We start from the raw sequence: 20,401 nt of genomic DNA on the forward strand, positions 1-20,401 counted from the left end.
GTTGGGCGTGGGAAGATAGTCAGGTTACCAGATCCCACCCGGTTTTGATCACGCCTTAGTTTGTCAAGCCGCCGTTACACGTTGAAACTTTTAGCTGAAACTTGTGTGAAACGGCGAACGAGACCAGTTTCACGAAGTGGTGTTACACGGTGAAACTCTTGTTTTTTCACCACTGCTACCGTTGCGAGCCGTTGCAGAAGTAGAAAGCGGTTCTACTTTTCGTGAAACTTGTCTCGCAACGGAAGTTCGAAAAAGTTTCACGAAACCGACCATGTTACACGGTGCAACGCCTGCTGAAACTTGTTTCGCAGCGCCGTTGCACACAAGTTTCAGCTAAAAGTTTCAACGTGTAACGGCGGCTTCAGAGTCACGCAGTTACAAGGATTTCAACTTTTTCCGTTTAAAAAGAGTTACTGGCACTGCAGATCAGATCACTGTGGTAAGTCCTCCTTAGCAAGTTTTTCCCAATTCAGGGCTAGAAAATTAAACTGCTAGTTTATATTAAATTTCATAAATATTTATACTGCGACGCGACAATCACATAGCTGATCTCTGCTGTTAACTTTGACCTCTTCTAAGTGAATTTATACAATCTTTACTTGATAATTCTAAAGTAATTGCCTTTCCTGTCTTAAAAACTCAATCAATACATGAAGTAAAGCTTAGAAATACTTTGGCTGTTGTATTTTTGAAAGTAGCCGAAGCAGAATAATGTAAACAGTTTCCTATTACGCAATTAGCCGCAAAATGTGCCTAATCCTGACTTCTACATGTGTAAGAAAACATGAGTTGACAAAATCATGCAAAATGTTATCCTACTGAGTTCAACGGAGAATAAGCTACTATTAGTAATATCTGTACAGCTTATAGAAAACATATTCTTTGTTGCAAGTGATAATTTAACAAAGGACTTGATTTGTAGCGTGACGGCCGTTGTTCGTTTCACAGGCTCTCCTCGTGTCAAAGTACCCTTCACATTTTGGTCTCTCGACGGGATACTTTTGCATTGCCGCCAAAAATATTTTAACACAGTAAACTACAAAGGTTGTGCTTCACCACTGTCCCATTTTTAAATTCAAACTTGACGTACCAATTGGGTTTCTTTTGTGTTGAAATTGGATGAAATTTGCTAATTTTTTAAACTGCCGAAATGGGGTTTCTTCTAACGACCGAAGCATTTCCAATTTTCAAGCTTATCTAAATTTAACTAGTGCATTATGAAGAAGAGGGATTTGTTTATATTTTGTAAACATTTCATTAATGGAGGACATCGCGTTTCTTTCTACGAGCGAGATGAAAATGGGTAATTTTCAGTAAGTTTCGAGACTGAAAGGATACTAATTTGCCGTATTTCAAACTTTGCCCGATTTCGAAAAAAATAACACGCTGACGAAACTTTTAACAAAATTGAAAATACTCCACTATAGAGATTATATGGGCAAAATATGAAGGAATTTCAAATTTCACGACTGACGCCAAATTTTTTGACAATTTCAGAAATCGGCTTTTAAGAGTTATTGTCTGAGAAAACCAGGCAGGTGGTCAAAGATCGGGGTCGGCCAAATCATTCCATACTAACATCATAGATAGGTTAGGTGGACTTATGGATAAATATACTAAAGTTTGCTCTTCAACTGTTTTGGTATAGGAGATATGAGATCCACTCTCCATCACCCCCTCAGGTCCTAGTTTTTCTGGTAAATTTGACCCAAATTTGACAGCCAGCAAAAACTGTACAATCTAGCGAACGAAGTTCATGTTTTGTACCTGATATGAATGGGCATTGAACTTCTTGTAAAAAGCCAGAGATATGCGAAATAAGAAAAAGCCACTTTACAACATTTAGTTTTGGAATACCTATATTTCGTATCTGCAAATGAGCAAGAAATTAGCCATTTTCGACTTCACGCAGAACACACAACTAAAACTTCAGCAAAAACTGGATGCCAAAACCAAACACTCTTACCTTCCATCTATCAAAATCATCAATAATCTTTTTGGGCCATTCAAACAGCAAGATGCTACATCACCTCCATTTCTCTTACTACTCGATGTCATGTACAGCACGACACGACGCAATCAATGTGCTGTTTAAGCCGCTCCTGGATTTCGCATTGGGTTTGTCCTAAGTTAAAAATATTCAGTTGATCAAATTAGTTCCACAAAAAATTCAAATCCCCTCTCTTGCGAATTTAACGGAAAGAAAATTAAGAAAACGCGAAAATAAACAAAACGACGCCATGTTGAATTTGTTCACTCGGGATAGACTGGGAACTAGTTGATTGGTTGTAAGGGAGACAGGGGCTAGCCAAGGCTGGCCATGGATGATTGTTCCACGCTGTTTTTCATAAGTAAGATTTTTGATTTAAGGAAGGCTGGTTTAGGCTCATGCCGTAAGTGGCAAGGAATAACAAGCTATTGGGAAATGAAGATACCAACGAGAGTTACAACCATTTTCCTTGCTTATTAAATGGCCTACAGGTTGTTATGCTTGCTGGGCAGGGAATATCGTTTTGAAATTTAATTTGCATTTTGTGGGCTTTAATTAGGTGAAGTTTCTGGGTCAAGCTGTCTTGTACTGTCAAAGACGGGATTACAACAAATCAAGTAAGAGCCAAAAACACAAGAGTAATTTAGAGAAACAATACCGTAGCCCAGTTGGAAGTCTTGTTTGTAGATTCACTTGCAGAAACTCTATTTTGTTTCAATACAAAGAGGAAAAAATCCGAAAAAATAACGTCATATTCTTTTATATCGTAAGAGACTATACACGTACGAAAGTATTTTATGAAAATTTTGTTCTTACCATATTTACATTTATTACGTGACATATGGTCTCCGCTTCAGTCTTTTGCGACAGTAGTTACATTGCACTGAGAAACGTAATGTACAACGCAAAATGAGCTGCTTATTTTCAACTGTTGCCAGTATATGCGGTCCCACACCATACGCGCCAAATGAGCTTTATGTTATTCCTCTAAAATCATGCAGAAAGGATTTAACAGATTATCTAACTAATCTGGGTGTCAGTCGATCGAAGTCGAGGCTTATGGACACGATTAACGAGGCTGATGTTATTCTCAATCGCGCCGTATTGCATTCTCTATCAGAGGAAGACAGCGAAATGTCCAAAGCACAAATACGAATTAACAACACATTACCAGAAGTTAAAATCCAGTTGTTCTCACCCATCTCACAGAGGTGAAGCGAAAAAATTAAAAAATCCTCGTCGGGTAAACAAACAGGTGTCGGAAGAAATATACCAGGAGTTTCAAGTTTCAGTTCCAATAGGATCCGGTATGTACAATAAGCCAATATTTAAATTATTTTCTCGTAATTCACCTTTTTTTGGTAATTAATTTACTCTTTATATGTTACCTTAAGATATTTTCACCTTACGTGTAGTTTCTTATCAGTTCGGAAATCTCTGCTAATTTATCAAATGCGTTGTTTTGTTACAATGTAACAAACATCTCATTCAATTGAAATCAACATTTCAAATATTGTTTCAGCCCTGTGTATTATAAACACTTGTCGAAAAGGCCATTCAAGCAGATTTAAAGTGGAGGATGCTACCTCAAAATTTGAGGACAAGCTTAAGGTGAATGTTTTGAATTGATAGTAAGATTACTGTTCCCTTGGACCGATATATAACTTCTTTATTTATTCGACCCGGAGACAATTTTGTGATGATCCCAGTAGAGTTTAAGAGTTAGGCGTTGCAGATTCTACGTTAACTTGATGTTATTTGTTTATTCTCTGATAAGCGTTCTTGACGGTCCGGCAGCTCCTCCTTCCCGTCTCGTATCATATTTATCAAGGTATCAAAGCGGAGATAATGCAGCCAAAACTAATTTTTTGTTAATTTGTTGTGTAAGTTTTCAACAGCAGCTTTAATAACCAAAAAGCGCATACTCCTAAGGGCCTTCTGGTGTACATGACAAGCCGGAATGATAAGTCCAACGCTTTTATTAAAAGCAAATGGCGTATTCAGTGAGGGCTCTTAGGTAAATATTTCGCTTCACGACATGTGTTCATTGACAGACCGACGGAACTAGCAAAGTTCAAAATAAGTAAACAAAAGATCGGAAGCAAAAACAAACATACCTTGTAAAAGGCAGTTATCTATAGGAAAAAGGAAATTCCAACCCAAAGGGGATCTGCAAGGAAAATTCTTTTTTCTAAATATCAAGCGCAGATTTTCCGTCAGTTATCTTTAGTTTTACGCAGTTTATTTTAAAGGTAAAACAATTCCATGACACTGTTTCTACTTATTTCACACATCCAATCTGATTGCCTTGCGGTAAAGGTAGAGATCATATTTCAGCTTTCCTCAGTGATTCAGAGGGGAGCGTGTCGAGTAGAGAGATTAACCTAGGAGGGTCAATTTATTGAGTAATAACTGTGATCAGTTTGCTTATACATTGTACAGAGATTTGTGTTACTAGTGTTATGTAGTACAAGTGTCAAATAACGGTACTTCTTTCGAAGTTACTAAACGGAAACTTTCTTATAAAGGCATTGCAATTTTTGTTATTAAATTCAACAATTCCAGTTGTTCATGCTTTAGCGTGCTTTATCGAGTTGTGAAGAACGCGGGAGTTGGATATGTCTGATTTTTTGACGGTGGAAATGTACATCAAAAGCCGCGCGCTCAAAAAAAATCCAATCAAGTTATTTTTTCACGCTATTGCGCGGTTCTGCTGGTTCTATTTAGAGCATGATTCGTTCATGTCATTATTTGTTCAGATCTTGAGCTGTTTATCGCGACAAACAGACGTTTCTAGCAACAATGCGCCGGCGATAGGTCCTTCCCTCTCCCCTCCCTACCTAAAGTAAAAATAAGTAGGTCCCAGTCCCTTGAGAGCAATCCAACTCAAGATGGCGTCGTTCTGTTTAGTTCGTATAATTTCTTTTAAAATTTTCCTTCTGTTAAATTTGCCAGAGAGGGGTTCTGATTTTTTTGGGACCACTTTAGTCAACCGGCATATATTTAACCGCGGAGAAATCCAATGTGGAATCCAAGAGCGGCTTAATTGGCACATTGCTTGCGTCGTGTCGTGCTGTACATGACATCGAGTAGTAGGAGTAATGGAGGTGGTGAAGCATCTTGCTGTTTGAATGGCCCAAAAAGATTATTGATGATTGTGATAGAGGGAAGGTAAGAGTGTTTGGTTTTAGCATCCGATTGTTGCTGAAGATTTAGTTGCGTGTTCTGCGTGAGTTCGAAAATGGCTAATTTCTTGCTCATTCGCAGATGCGAAATATAGGTATTCCAAAACTAAATGTTGTAGAGTGACTTTTGCTTATTTCGCATATCTCTGGCTTTTTACAAGAAGTTCTATGACCATTTATATCAGGTACAAAACATGAACTTTGTTCGCTAGATTGTACAGTTTTTGCTGGCTGTCAAATTTGGGTCAAATTTACCAGAAAAACTAGGACCTGAGGGGGTGATGGAGAGTGGATCTCATTTCTCCTATACCAAAACACTTGAAGAGTAAACTTTAGTAAATTTATCCATAAGTCCACCTAACCTATCTATGATGTTAGTATGGAATAATTTGGCCGACCCCCATCTTTCAGCTTTTTCAGATTTTGCCCGGTTTTCTCAGACATTGACTCTTAACAGCCATTTGGAGGACGGTCGTCTGCCTTAAGGCAGTAAAACCAAGAAGTATGCTGACCAAAACAACGACTATTTGCCTCCTCATGTTCTTCAAGACCGAAGTACAATAAATTTAACTAAAACCCAAGCTTAACTTCGCTGCTAGTACCACTGAAGGAACCGGTCCAGGGGTGAGTTGCATAAAATTCAACGTCGGGCGTAACTGCTAACGCGAGACCTTCATCCCAGTCACATTCAATATTTTAACGTCTGACGATAGCATTTACGCCCGCCGTTAAGTTTTATGCAACTCGTCCCAGGTGTTTACTCGGTGACAGATCCATTTGGGACCGAAACGGTTCCAAAACTGGACTTGTTTTTTTTGGAGGTCCTGTTATCGGACCTGGAGAACGGATTCACCGTACGGTGGGCAGGTCCCGTGTGAACAAAAGGCCTATCCGTCACGATATTTAGATCGAAACCATTTGGAACCGGTCCCGTGTGAACATAGCCTAAGCAGCCTAAGCCTATGCCAATGTACTTGCCCAGACTTGTCCCCTGTTAATCAATTGTTTGGATTGCTCAAGAATCTGTAATGTTTTCAAAATAAAGGGCACTTTCTGTAGACCGCGTCATTTCACTATACGTAGCGCTTTTGCGTTATTTTCCTTTTATTATTAAGCGACAGATGGTAACGCAAATTTCCCACATTTTAAATGAGGTCAATTACCTCGAAATCTAGTCAGATACTTTAAATCAAAGGTTTTAGGACTTGAACTACTCAACCTAGAAAACGTGTGGACAAAATTTGTCTTTTCTGTTAGTTAGTTATTAATGATAATTAAGTAGCTGATGGAAAAACCGTGTATAAACAAAGTTATCCAATCCTATCCTATACGCTGTTTCTTTTGCTTTATGAGGTGAGTCTAACTTTTGTCTCCTGGAATGAAAACCCACACCCATCTTTGACCATTCAAATATGAAAGAAGAACTAAATTACCTTCCTGTGGTTCTGCATGTTTATTTATCAATCTTTGGCCTTTTAAACTAAGGCACACTGGGAATTAACAAGGTTGTGTTATTTACAGTAGCTACTATAGCTAATTGTTAAGTCGCCTTGTACTATCATTACTCCAGAAGAAACCAAAAGAAGCGTATATTTTGACTCTGACTTGTATCAATCATATTTAGCATGGGAGGGGGAGAGATGGAAGAGCCCACATTGCTTTCAAACGTTTAAAAGTTTTGTTAAATTTACAAACAAACTTTTCCTAAAATTTAGCTGGTACCAAATTGAGATTGTTCAGAGAATTTGTTGTTGTCAGGACAACAAAATCGCATAAGACTGTTTTTATGGAATTTGACTGCTACTTTTAAGTTCAATTAATGTGTTTTTTAATGTAATTTTAACGTGTTTTTTGATACTATCTACCTTTTTTCCACTCATTACTTGTATATATATATAAGTACAAACGCTGAATTTAATTGCTTTTGCCTTAATTTTGATGGTTCTCTGAGGTTATGGGAAAGTCGCGAATCCAAAATGGCGTCTGTTCGGAATTTCCAAGCATGTGACGTCATCGCCTCATTGTGTAGACCTTAAAAGGTTTCAATGTTATAGCATTGATGTTCTTGAAGTTAAGGGACTGGGTACACCGCCGCTCTCTCCCCCTACCAAGGTTCAGCAGCTCAAGCTAAAAATGAAGCAGTGAAAACACAAACCAACTGAGAAAAATAAACTACTTCCTCAGTATCTACCTCATATGTATGACAAAGATCTTAAATAGAAAAGAACTTAAATACTTAACAACTATTCTACGAGCGCGCGTTGGGTATGAGATGATAAATAGCCAAACGAGGTGCGTAGCGCCAAGTTGGCCATAATCATCTCATATTCAACAAGCGCGGGTGGAATAATTGTTTCATTAAAAACAATCAAGAAATTTTGCTATACTTTGCTGGTTTCGCTTTTAAGAACAACCAGAAGACAATTTAATGGTCTCGGGCATGGTATAATGACCCATATATCTTGGCCTCTAAGCCAATCAAATCCCTGGAATTACATTATACAATAATCCAGTTTTTAATAATATGGTTTAACCTTAGACTCTTAAGTTCACAGGTTAAGATGACATGTATTAATGGTCGTCAAGGTTGTTTCATTCACTGTAAGCTCCCTTCCTAACAGACACGATACGACCAATATTTGGCATCCGTTACCAATTTCATGAAAGGAAAATACAAGTCCCGCTTTAATCAAGATTTTAATCCTGTATGCCCCGTAATAACTGGGTATTCGTGTTAGCAAGGTGTTCGCAGTCGAAAGTTATTTGTAGGAAGAGAGATTACTATACTATCATAGACTTAATATTTACAAGATCGGCTATTTTGATGGCCATCAAAAAACAATGATAGAATTCAACCAAATGTTGACCAAGTGGAGGCATTTCCCATATGGCAGACAAACAGGACTGCAGTCACGTTTACAAAGTTTGAAAAAGGGGCATAATAAGAATGCTTTGATCAATCACGAAACAAACCGTTAGCAAGCATGAAAAACTGAATTATTCAAAACTAAATACTGTATGAAAATTCAGTGCATGAAATCGTAGCAGCTGAATTTACCAAGAACTAATTTTCCAATTAAGCAAAATTTAACAGCTGATAGGTAAGTACTGATAACGTATATATTAAAAATATATTCTAAATTTTCCTATCAGGAAAAGAAAACGCTAGATTTCAAATTAATGTCCAGGTTATATAAAACACGCTAAAAATCTAAGAGTGATAAAAAAGTCTGTCTCTCGGCGTTAAACAGGCTCTTTGCGAAATACCGCAACTTATCAGATCTTTGATTAGAAGAAATCAAAGCTTCTGTAACTTTGCTTTCCAGTAGAACCGGTCGGGCTTAATGCTTAAATAACTTTTCCAGTAAGCAAGAGGCTTGGGTATCTCTCACTCAGACTGCGCACCAGCCAGCAAATTACAAGTGTTGTCACTTCATCTTGGTGAGCAAAAACTTCATAGGGGTTGGATCCCGACCTCAGTAAAGTATACTCTACTCTAGAGTAATGCAATCCTCTCAAGTTTGTTCCAACAGTCCTTAGGTTATAGTGTCTGGCAAACCATCAGTAAGGTACGTTTTAGTGGAACCAGTCAAAGAGGAAATTCTTTTTTGTGCAAGGAACGACTTGTTGAAGCTAGCCTCCATTCTCACGGTGATATCCTTGAATACTTCGACCGACTCCCCGTGTTCTTCCAGAACGCGTCGCACCAATGCTTTCAGTAGATCGAAGCAGTGAATAAGTTGCCCTGCTCTCACAGGAATATCCATGTCTCTCAACGCATCTGAGTTTGGTTGCGCAATTTTGAAAGGCTTTTCCAAAGAAGACACAAACTCCGATAACTGGGCTAACGGGAGGTATGTCTTTCCGTCGTGAACAAACGTTCCCCACGTAATGTAGTAGCTGTCGAAGTTCTCCTTGGTGATGCAGAAATCCTCGATTTCGTGAGCGCGGTTCACGTTCTCAAGAATGATAGCAATGTACATGTTAACAATTACAAGGAAGACGACTATGATATAGCTGGCCAAGTAAAGAACAGCACTGAACGAGCCACAGTTACCATTGGGAAGACTCAGGTAGGTGGGATCGCAATCTGGAGGCTGCAGCATCAACGCATCCATGATGTCATTCCATCCAGAGCCAGTAGCTAGGCGAAACAGCAGCAGAAGTGCAGTACCAAACGTTTCGAAGTTTACAGTGTCATTTAAATCGCCTTCTCGTTTTACATTTCCGAAAGCTGACATGCCAATGATCGCATAGATAAATATGACCATGAATAGCAGGGTGCCAATGTTGAAGAGGGCTGGTAACGAGATCATGAGAGCCCACAAGAGCTGACGTATTCCCTTGGCAAACTCCACCAGCCTTAGCAGCCTGGCAATTCTGAAGATTCGTAGGACGCGAAGAAGACTGGGACTAACTGCACCTTCGTTTGCATTGAATTCGTCGAGCATCACATCTATTGAAGCAAATCAGAGAGTTAAATTCCTAGTATGGTGGAATTTGAAAGTTTAAATCTTTCACTTCCAAAAGGGGAAAGCAAGAAAAACAATAACATACTTCGTTTTGCATATTATCAGGATAAAAAAGGCCGAAACGAATTAAGTTCGGCTTCTGTACAACAACTTTCATCTGAATGGCCACAGAACCACCTAGCTCAGCATGACAAACAGTACAACAGGATACTATTTCTGAATAGCTTTCATTTGGATCGCCCAACGACTCCAATTTTAGAACGATTTCCACAATAAGCCGTACCATAAGGAACGAGTGACTTCCTCTAGATTGTCACTCTTCAGGATTTTATCCACAGGCTCAAAAATCGGAGCCACCTTGTACAGCAATAAACAGACAGAAAATGTTTGTTGAATGCATTCATTTGAATGGTAAAACTTTAGCGATACGGTTTCATCCAAGGACTGAAGACTTCAAATACTAAAGAAAATGTCAGTGAAATGGTTCATTGTCGAACAGGATATCTCTGAAAAGTTAAGTTTTTTTTTTTTTTTTCTACACATTTCTATTCTTACACCAAGTGAACTTTCTGGGTGTTTTTTTGCAAGAAACCAAAATAAATGGAAATACCCATTGGAATGAATGTCACAACCTAGTGACGGTTGCCAAAGCCCTTAACCTAAGTTGTTTTAACTAACTGAGAGGTTTTTCGATTGGGTGTCGCGTAATCAAGATGGCCAAGATGGCGAGATGGTCAACCTTTGCCAAGTTACAATGTAGATGTGCGTGTACAACAGACGTAAACGGCACAACGAAGCAAGATTCGAAGCAAATGAAAGTAAATGGCGTCACGTCGAGAAAATGCGTGCGAGCAACACACGTTCTTTCAGTTCTAATGTGTAGCCAAAGTGGAGCAAATTAATAAACCAGTCAGAGAGAGTAGAAGAGTAACACTCGTTACTAAAAACCGCTCTTTTAACAAGTTTACATACCCACAAGAGAGCTGATAACGATGATGAAGTCGAACACATTCCATGCTTTCTTGAAATAATGCATCCTCAACGTCATAATCTTGACAATGGCCTCCAACAGAAATATTCCAGTGAAAACGAAATTGCAAATGCGTGAACATTGGTCAAGGAAGGTTGTAGTTTTTTTTCAATGGATTACATGATTGGTAAAATCTGTATGTATACTGTTTTCATGACAATTGACCTATTTTCATGATAAACGGCACAAGGGGTCCTATCAACTTCTCACGCATTTGAACAGGTAAGCATAACATAGTGAAAGGATATGAAGGGCGTCAGTGACTTGTTCTGATTGTCCGTGATGTTGTATCGTCATCAATACCATGTTGCACATGATTACTGTCAGAATAGCGATCTCAAACTTATCTCCTGTTACCACGTCATATAACACGCCACAAAGTCGTTCCTGGAAATCAAACGTTACAGGAAGATCAACTACAATACTCAAGACAGTAATACTACATATGCTAAAAGAACAACAAATGGTGACTCCACGTTCCAAATTTAGTTGCATTTTCTTGTCCACTTGATTTATGGCAGCTGGACTTATGCTAATGTCAACTGGCTGCCTGGCTCTGCTAGCCCCTATGGTTATTCCAGGCAGCCAGTACTCTTCACGAAAATTGTGATAAACAATTCATAAGAAATCTGCCCATTCTGAGCCAGTCACAAGTTTTTCTGTAACTGTTCATGTGTTGAGTTTCCATGGCAACTATAGAAAACGTGCACGATCAGGTTGGGCTCACATGCACGTTCTCTTAACGCCCGTTTAAACGGTTTCAACGTTTGACCAACATTCGTTCAACAAAAGTTGAACGGATGTTGGGCAAATGTTGGACAAATGTTGAACGGAGTGTTCAAACGGCTTCAACACCATTCAACATTTTCGAGAACAAAGCAAATGTTGTATGGATGTTGAATTAAAATTGAAACCGATTGAAATTTGATTCAACACGCTTTCAACAAGCTTTCAACATTTTTTAAGCTTTCAGCAATGTTGGACGACCTGTTCAAACGCCCCCAACACTTGGTTCAACAAAGTGTTGAACGCGTGTTGAAGAAAATGTTGAAACCCTTGAAATGGGCCTTTACATACTCATATAAGAAAAAGATTCGCATACAACAAAGTCGGTAATGACATTCCATATCAACGAAAGAATTAATCTCCTTGGTTGTTTTCAGAACCATTCTACGTGTTTGTTCATTTTGCAATACTTTGTCAAATTTTTGGTACTCCTGAAGTTTTCCTTTTTTTTTTTATTTAAACATATTTTATTGTCGAAGCTTGCCCTAAGAGGAAAAAAAAAACTCATCGAGAGGGCTCACTTCGAAATAACATTAAATTGAAAAATCAACATTAAATAATAATTAGTAAAAGCGGCGGCAAAATTAACAAAAAGCAGCATTAAGCAATGCTAACAGGTGGAAAATACACATCTAGGTACTTTTATAAAATCTCTTCGATTCAGATATAAAAGACTGGACATGAAAAAATAGATAATTATTTTGTTTAGGAGAAAGTAACTGTTATCCAAGGCGACAGTTTTGTTACCTGTGTTAGTTTGAGTAACGTAATCTCTTTGTGTCCCTGAAGAAATAGTGAATTTCAAAATGTTTTTGCTTAGTTCATGTACGGCTTTCTCACAGGCCCTCACAGTCAATTTGTTTCGATGACGTTTCCGAGACGTACGGCTGGGAAAAGCCTCGCTTTTCCCTCTTACTCGTGACCCAAAACGGATTGATCAAGTTGAAAGACAGAGAAATGCCCAGGAACTAGACAACAAATGTTTATGATAATAGGGATTGGAGTCTTTGAATTACTTTATACCTGTGGACGAATCTGTCTGGTGGGTGGTTTTTTTCGAGCCGCTTCTTTGAGAAAGTTGACCCACTTTCTCTGTGTGTCAGTCAATAGCATTCCCATGCTGTTAAGCTCTTCGTACTACAACAGAAAAGCCATGAGAGAAAAGTTAGCAGTGAGACCTGGCATTACTGTGGGATCCTGCATGCGCGGTATCTTTCAGGAAAATATGGGAGAAAAAAGACCAGGGCAAGTCTAAAATCCTTCTGACGTTTTCTTAGTCCCTCTTGACCAACTAAAAAGATATTGCGTTCCATTTCTGTACTAAATATTTCAGGACTACTGTAGACAATACATTCCAAGCATAAACAAGCATTGTTACTCGTCATCTCTTATTTTATTTTCGCCTAATGGTTCGAAAAAAATAAACACGGACGCGTAAAATTACCCACTGTACAACACAGCGTTCCGCCAAATAACCTTTTCTTATTGCTGAACCATGTGTACTCTGATGTCCTTACTGCATGTTATTAAGATTCGGTTGAGAATATTCTGAAGAAAGCATCAGAAATATTACAGCTCACCTTCTTCTTTAAAGTGTTGAAGTTATCAATAATGACTCCAACAAACAGATTCAGGACAAAAAATGATCCCACGACGATGAAGGCAATGAAGAACAAGTACGCCACCAACTTGTTCTCATACTTTGGTTGCAAATCCACCTAAGAGAAATAATGCAAAATCACACGTACTTTTGTGAGGGGGGTGTTTCTTTTGCGCCTCAAATTGAAGAACTTATACAAAAAGACGTATATTGGCTGGGCTCATCGAATACTAACTGGAAATACGTGACTCGCAAAACCTCGCAAAGCTAGGGCTGGGTGGACAATTTACTTCTACCTTGGTTGTACTGCCTGTGATATTCCTAATAAACGTTTTACACCAATGTAATAATTTTCGATAATTTTCCTGATAATCCAGCCCTATCTGTAAACGGTATTGCAGTCCTTTTCTTTATTCGGGCATCAGATTTTATTGGAGAGAATGCGCTGCTCCAGACAGTTGAAAATATGCAGCAAGTATTCTCACAAGGGGTGTGCTAATATTTACCTCAGTAGAATCAACAGAATCCTGCATAACTTCCATCCATCCTTCAAAGGTCGCCTTAAAAAAATTATTCATTGTAATGTAAAATTCGTCCTTAGGGAAAACGTCCTGTTACAGGTATTACTACAATGGATTCTACACCTGTACTGGTGAAACCTGCTTCACACTGCAAAACGAACTGCAATCGTCGTCAAAACTCTGTTAAATGTATATTTCAATTACGTTTACAATGAAAGTATCAGTCGTTTTGCCTCATAAAAGATCTATCCGTTCCCGAAGAAAAACGTTCTTTGGCCAGGAAAATCTGCTTGATTGAGGAAACCAACATTGTGTTGAGGGGGACGGGTTTGATCTATGCAATCTAAGAAAGGTGCTACTGTCCCACGACGTTTCTTAACGATTATTGAGCTTAGCGCCATGTTTGAGTGCGTATTTACAATTTTTATTTGGTGACCCAGTTTTGTGGTCATTTGCATGTACATACGATAAAAACGTGTCCATTCCAAAACGTACTTACTTTACTTACTTTCTGGTTATTTTGTAACTTGAAATTTTAATTGTTGATTTTAAAAAGCCAAGAATCGTCAGAAAAATTCCTCATAAGTTTCAAATGTACCCTAGTAATTTCTTTCTCTTGTTTTTTTCCTCCGACGTCTGAGGTTATAACTATGAGTAAAAGTCCAGTTTAGCGGAAGACAATGGTCTCCTCGAAAATAATTATTTTCCTGACCAAATTTTAAAGGTGTTTACTATTGTATTGCTATTGTAAAGAGCAAATTTGTCTAACTGGCAAATCAACTCACCACTTGCATGAGTGCAAGAAACCCAGCAAACACGTTATCAAATGTAACTTTGGAGTTTACCCAGCGATACTTGTCAGGGTGCCCAAGGCATTCTGCTTTGTTCGAAACAACATTTGCGGGTAACGGTTCATTGTTTTCATCCACGCACTTGTAAAACTTTCCAGCAAAGAGATGGACCCCAAGAATGCTGAATATCAGCCAGAAGAGAAGAGAAACTAACAGCACATTTCCAATGCCTGGAATAGCAGCAAACAGTGCGTTCACAACTACCTATTGCGGGGAAAGACATACTGGTGGTTAATTATTTGTCAATGTTGACTATCAAAACTTTCTCTTAGGTCATTTCCAAATTGCCTTTAGCAGCTTTTCCAAAGACTGGTGACGGATCATTTCCAGATGAATAGTTTTGGGCATTTGGTCTCCCTTCAGTGAGACGACTGAAGACCTTTAGAATGGCCCATTTTGCTTGTTTTAATTATAAATGTTATCCTAAATTTATGTATAGGTAAAATAAATCACAAAATATACCGTCGACGTCAGCGACTAATTACAACGTCTTTTACAAATTAAGAGCAAGTCCAATAGTAAATTAGCTTGAAAGTTCACATGTAGCATGCCACTCTTTTCCAGCCAGTTAATGTTTTATGGTAACATAATGCATCGCTTTTTAATTCAAAACGTCTCAGTTTAACTGTTTTTCACCGCACTAATAGTCTTTAAATGTGTAAGTTGAGTTGCGAAAGTACAAAGATGATAATAATTCGACAAAAGTAGGCTACTCTTGAAGGGAAAATGGGGAAGTTCTAAAGAAACTGTGGTGCTGCGTCGGTGGAGGCGAAACGTAATCTATGCAGACAATTTACCCTAACATCTCGGTTGTTATTGAGGAAAATTCAAAAAATAAATCGAATATTTACCCTCATTCCTTCCAGTCGCGAGATGGCCCGCAGTGGTCTGAGCGCCCGCAATGTACGTAGGGAACGAAACACTGATAAGTTCTTGTTCTCAAAAACGCAGGCAAGTGAAATCTGCAAAAAATAAATATTGCAATGAATGCTAAGGTAAACTGGATTTTTCAGTGTGTTTTGATTTGCTACGACGGAGGGAAAAACTTCATGTTGTTAAATTCGGTGAGCTAGCTGTATGACTGGACTTTAAAAGTGAAACAAAACTGGCCAAATTTGTGGATGTAAAACAGATAAAAAAAATAAAATAGAAGGGAATTTCAGTGGCTTTCACAGAGTGGCTCCTTCATCCACTCTTTCCGTGTCGAATTGGAATTTGAGAAAGCTGGCTTTTCATGTCTGTAGCATGCCAAGCCAATGTTTAAGTTTTCAAAACGTAGGCCCTCTTTCCCTCTCGTAATTTCCATATCAAATCATATTCTTCTGCCTAGTTTAATTTCCTTATAAACAGAGTGAATGCTACATGTTAATCCCAATCCAATCAATCACGGGAAAGCAGAAATCAAAATCTTTTCGACTATTCTTACTTCAACACTTGGAGTGATCGAGACTCGTTGAGAAGTTCACCTGTGGTAACTAAGCTCGCTAGTGCACTTGTTGTTTAAGATAAGTCAAACTAAATGGTAAATGTCGGGTTTCCGTACAGTTGCTCTTGCGGCAGGTTTTTCGTTGATAAGAGATTGATTAACAATGTGACTGAAAAGCCCAGGTTGGGAGTTACAATAAGTGTAAGTATGCATATATCAAAACTTCTGTATTTCAACTTACTGAAACAATAAAAGCGTCCAGACAGTTCCAGGCAGAAGAGAAGTACTTTATGAGTCCAAAACCAATCGTCTTCAATATGAATTCGGCGGTGAAAATGGCAGCAAAAACGTAGTTGAGTATTTCTAATGCTTTAGCAAGCTTAGGCTTCTCATGTAGATGAACGTCTTCAAAAATCTGCAAGATAGGGAATGAAGACAAGAAAGCTGTATTCAGTAAATTGGCAAACAAAATAAATCAATTATTTATCCTCAATTCTATTTGCTTTCTTTTGTCTCATTCCCTTAACCCTAATGTCAAAGAACAAATTCTCCTATCTTGTTCCTATACTATACTTATAGAAGTTCAGGGCGAAATTCACCTTGTGTGATCGTATTCTTAATTCTCATGACGTCAGGTGTTGAATAAGCATTGATCTTACAAGGAGAAATTTGATGCTGATCACTGTTAGGGCTTAAAGGGTTCAAGCCTCGGAGCCAATTTTAGTGTGTGGCAAATGGCCTATCGAATCATTGAAGTCTACTTACAAATTTTAAAAAGCGCTCAAGGTTAAAGGAAAGCTCTACTCTTGAAATAAATTAACGTTAAATTGTTGAAAATACAATCTTATTTCAATATTTCGTCGGAAAACATGAAAAAGTATTTCCGTATCATACGGTTGCCCAATTTTGTCATACTGAAGAACTTCTGGCTTCTGACAATAGCGGCAAGGTATGACATCATAAAATTCAAAATGGCGGCTCGGGACATTTAAAAGCGAAAATAGGCGACAATCATATCTAATTTTTAGTACACTTGAATGCTTTTCCACTTTTCAAAATAAAATTAAGAATTTAGACAGAATATTTCCAACGTCAATTTGTTGTAAGAGTGGAGGTTGCCTTAAATATTTAAAAACCTTATATCTCCCATGGAGAAAGACCGCTGATTGTATATACTCTATACGAACTGCAAAAACAATTAAACAAACAAAAAAATTCAACAATCAACATACCAACGTGAAACTGCTGAAAAACACCGTGGCAAGAATAAACCATTCAAAGTATTTCTTTTCCACGAGAACTCGCACCCTACAGCGGAACTTGAGCCAGCAGAAATGGCGCGGTGAGAATGGTTTCCACAGCGGACAGTCCACACAGTACTCTGGAAGGCAATCATCTATTTCCATCATGTACTGGGTAGGGAGCGGGGTTGAAATTCCCGTGCCATTTTCAGGAATGATTCGATCATCGCGTTCTATTTTGCAACCTTTGGTTAGCGTTCCGCTGGGTGAAAAGTTGGCGTCGTCCACAGGATTTTGTAGCTCATTGTTTGGCGTGTTTGAGTCCTCTATCTCCAATATGCTATCTAAAAGTGACAATAATCACATTTGATTGGAGGTGAAGGCCGCGTCGATCCCAATAGTTCACAACGTAAAAAAAAATAAATACATATTTATGCAGGATGACCATTTCAGTTATAAAAACTGCTATCAACACGAGTCCTGCGTTCAAAAAAACTAGATCTAAAAAAGCTATACAAGAAATCGAGAAATCAACCATATGAAAAGAGATAAAAGGACTAAAATTAGAATTCACATACAATTATTAAAAATATCTGCCCCTTTATAAAAAAAAGGCTCTTTTAGTCGATTTCAATTTAACCCTATCAATAACTAGTTTGTTAATCCTGAAAAAAGTTATTATCACTTCCAATACTAAAAAAAAATATTCAAAATTGTGTAAAACTTATCTTAGCTTTAGACCGCTTTTGCCAGAATCATCCCAGTTGAGTTATGTGGCAAATTACTTACTACACGCGCAACTAGCCAAGGGATTCTTTTTGGAGGGGTTCAAGAGGTAGGTAATACTCATATCTCTGAATGTATGGAGACTTGGTTTTCTATGATGTTATACAATGGCCGTTCAACTAAGCAATATAGGAGAAACGAACCATTTTCCATGACAAATAAATAAACCTTAAAGCTTTTGGCACTATCTTAGTGCTCAGTCCTCAAATATGAACGTAAGATCTTTGCCATTGGATAGACTGTTGAACTTATTGCTTGACAATATCCTACAATCCCGAGATGACAGTTTATTCACGCATATCCAAGTTGTAGGAGAAAGCCGGGCACAGAATGTCATTAAGAGACTCAAGTTTTTTGTGCTAAAAAGTTGTCACAATAGCGAGGCAGCACTTTGTGTTCACAACTCGATCCTGAGGAGAGAGCGGGGCTTAAGAAACAAACTCGGTTTAATTTTTCTTCCCTAAGCAAAGCATCAATATGACATTCAAGTTATTCTTGGTCTGCTAACCTTTACAGGGTATGTCATAAGATTCCTTCCTATGATTCGTGCCCTCTGCTTCGCATATGGCCAGTGAGCCCCTGGCGTTTAGATCTGAGCAATGGCTACTCTCCAATACCTGTAGTTCATACAGACGAAAAGGCTCGCGGTATTTGGCCACAAACAGGCGGGACTTGCGGGTACGGAATAGCTTCTTCGTGGAACATCTGGATGGACCTTCTACAGACCGCACCTCATCGGATGGATTGTTATCGGTCTCTCTGAAGTCAAACGCATTTACCAGAAGTGCCACAAACAAGTTGAGAACCTGCAAAATGTGATGAACAAAACGAGCAGAGAGTCAGTTCGATGGTCACAAAAAAAGGAAATCGTTACTGTAACCAATCAACCAGCGCAATGGCCATGCCAGGCAAGCCATTAATTAACTAATGAACATAAGTAAACAAATAGGCGGATCGATTGATCAACCGATCGGTCAGTCAGTGAATATATCTATCCAAAAGAAGGTTAGTTTCTTAAGAAACCGTGCCGCTGCCTTTAGAGAGATTAGAGCGCTGAAAATCAAATAGCCTAAAGTTCCTTACTCAGTTTACACACCAGCGATTGCTGGCGACTTTTAAGAATCACAGAATCGCATTTCCTGACAATCGAAAGGGTTGGGAAAAAATTGCCTTCGCAGAAGGGGGTGGCACACCTGACGATTCCCACCAATCACAGCAACGAGCGAACAAAATCACCTGGTATCTCGCTGGCTTGTTAGTTTACATTTCATGGCGTTTGTCAAAACCAAGAGGCTATTGTAATTTTTAGAAAAACTACCGTGATAAAATAGTTTTAAATCTGTCTAACAGATCATGCAATTAAACAAGCAAACAAAATATTTTTTTATAATCAATCTATTGACTCATCTTTCGGTAAAGCGGTCTCTGGTTCTATGTTTCATGGAAGCAAACAGGAAATATATTTACAATCAATCAATTAATCAATCAATCAGCCAGTTTATCAATCAAAGAAGCAACCACTCAAGCAAGCAATCGTTAACCAATCAACCAATTAGTAAATACTCTCTTGTTAAAGCGGTTACCGGTTATAAAACATTCAGTAATCAATCTGTAGTCACCAACACTACTCACAATGAAATTTCCAACAACTAGAACGGTCAGGAAGAACAGTATGGCCTTGGCAGCACTTGTGGCCCTCATGCAATCCCAGAGGGGCTCGATCCACTCCCCACACAATACTCTGAACACCATCATGATAGCGTGCCAGAAGTCATTGAAGTTCCAGCGCGGCACACCATCTTCTCCAAACTTCTCCTCCGTGTAAGCCTTTCCAAATACCTTTATTCCCAGTACAGCGAAAATGTACATAACGACACTGAGTATGAGAGTGATATTGCCAACAGGCCCAACGCTTCTAGCTATGGCCTTCATCAGTCTCTCCATGGTCTTCCAGGATTTAGCCAAACATAAAACTCGTATCTATCAAGAACAAAATGTAACCGTTTTGTTGTGCAAATGAGAGCTCGTCTTTCGTATGAAGTCAAAGGTGAAATAAGTATGGTTAATCAAACGGTGACGTGAGAAAATTGGAAATTTCAATCACTTTTTTCAAATTTCGAATAATTTAATTTCTCGAGCCTTTTTTAATGCTGAAATTTCGGGCTAAACTAAAAAAGTAATTTGTCATCCATTATATCAGTCGTTCAGTCGTTCCTCCATCGTTACGTGGAGTCTTACTCCACGCGCTACCCCAGATTGTTTTGTTAAACTACGTTTTCGTTAATCGACTGCAAGACATGTTCCAGTTTTTTCTGCTTCTCAGCTGTAAAGTGGTGAGTAAAAAGCTAGTAATCTTTTGTCTTTTATTTTTTTCCATTGGTGAGTAAGCTACCGTTTCAGAAGTGCTAACATTCAACTGAAAATGTCTCGTTTGTTTTCGTGGAAGTTTTCGAGGAACTTTATTGAGTTATGCGATTTTCTTTCCTCACCAAAAGTTAATACCTTCAATTTTG

The 20,401-nt window shown here is 38.5% G+C and overlaps 1 protein-coding gene across 3 annotated transcripts in view; it reads right to left on the reverse strand.

Annotated features, from left to right (window-relative positions):
- Positions 1 to 6,604: 6,604 nt before the first annotated feature.
- The window catches only part of LOC146487323 (sodium channel protein 1 brain-like), a 45,101-nt gene continuing 31,304 nt past the window's right edge, over positions 6,605 to 20,401 (reverse strand). For all 3 annotated transcript variants that reach the window (XM_085087116.1, XM_085087124.1, XM_085087111.1), the window contains exons 13-24: positions 19,521 to 19,868; positions 18,397 to 18,694; positions 17,094 to 17,446; positions 16,103 to 16,276; positions 15,287 to 15,397; positions 14,370 to 14,639; positions 13,570 to 13,623; positions 13,044 to 13,181; positions 12,487 to 12,600; positions 10,926 to 11,064; positions 10,620 to 10,751; positions 6,605 to 9,631 (exon numbers count right to left, since the gene is read on the reverse strand). In XM_085087116.1, the coding sequence (XP_084943242.1) occupies positions 8,712 to 9,631; positions 10,620 to 10,751; positions 10,926 to 11,064; positions 12,487 to 12,600; positions 13,044 to 13,181; positions 13,570 to 13,623; positions 14,370 to 14,639; positions 15,287 to 15,397; positions 16,103 to 16,276; positions 17,094 to 17,446; positions 18,397 to 18,694; positions 19,521 to 19,868 (3,051 nt within the window). In that variant the 3' untranslated portion in view covers positions 6,605 to 8,711. The remainder of the gene's footprint in view (positions 9,632 to 10,619; positions 10,752 to 10,925; positions 11,065 to 12,486; positions 12,601 to 13,043; positions 13,182 to 13,569; positions 13,624 to 14,369; positions 14,640 to 15,286; positions 15,398 to 16,102; positions 16,277 to 17,093; positions 17,447 to 18,396; positions 18,695 to 19,520; positions 19,869 to 20,401) is intronic.

Source organism: Pavona decussata, unplaced genomic scaffold (assembly GCF_977016875.1).
Source record: "Pavona decussata unplaced genomic scaffold, jaPavDecu1.1 SCAFFOLD_16, whole genome shotgun sequence".
NCBI lineage: Eukaryota > Metazoa > Cnidaria > Anthozoa > Scleractinia > Agariciidae > Pavona > Pavona decussata.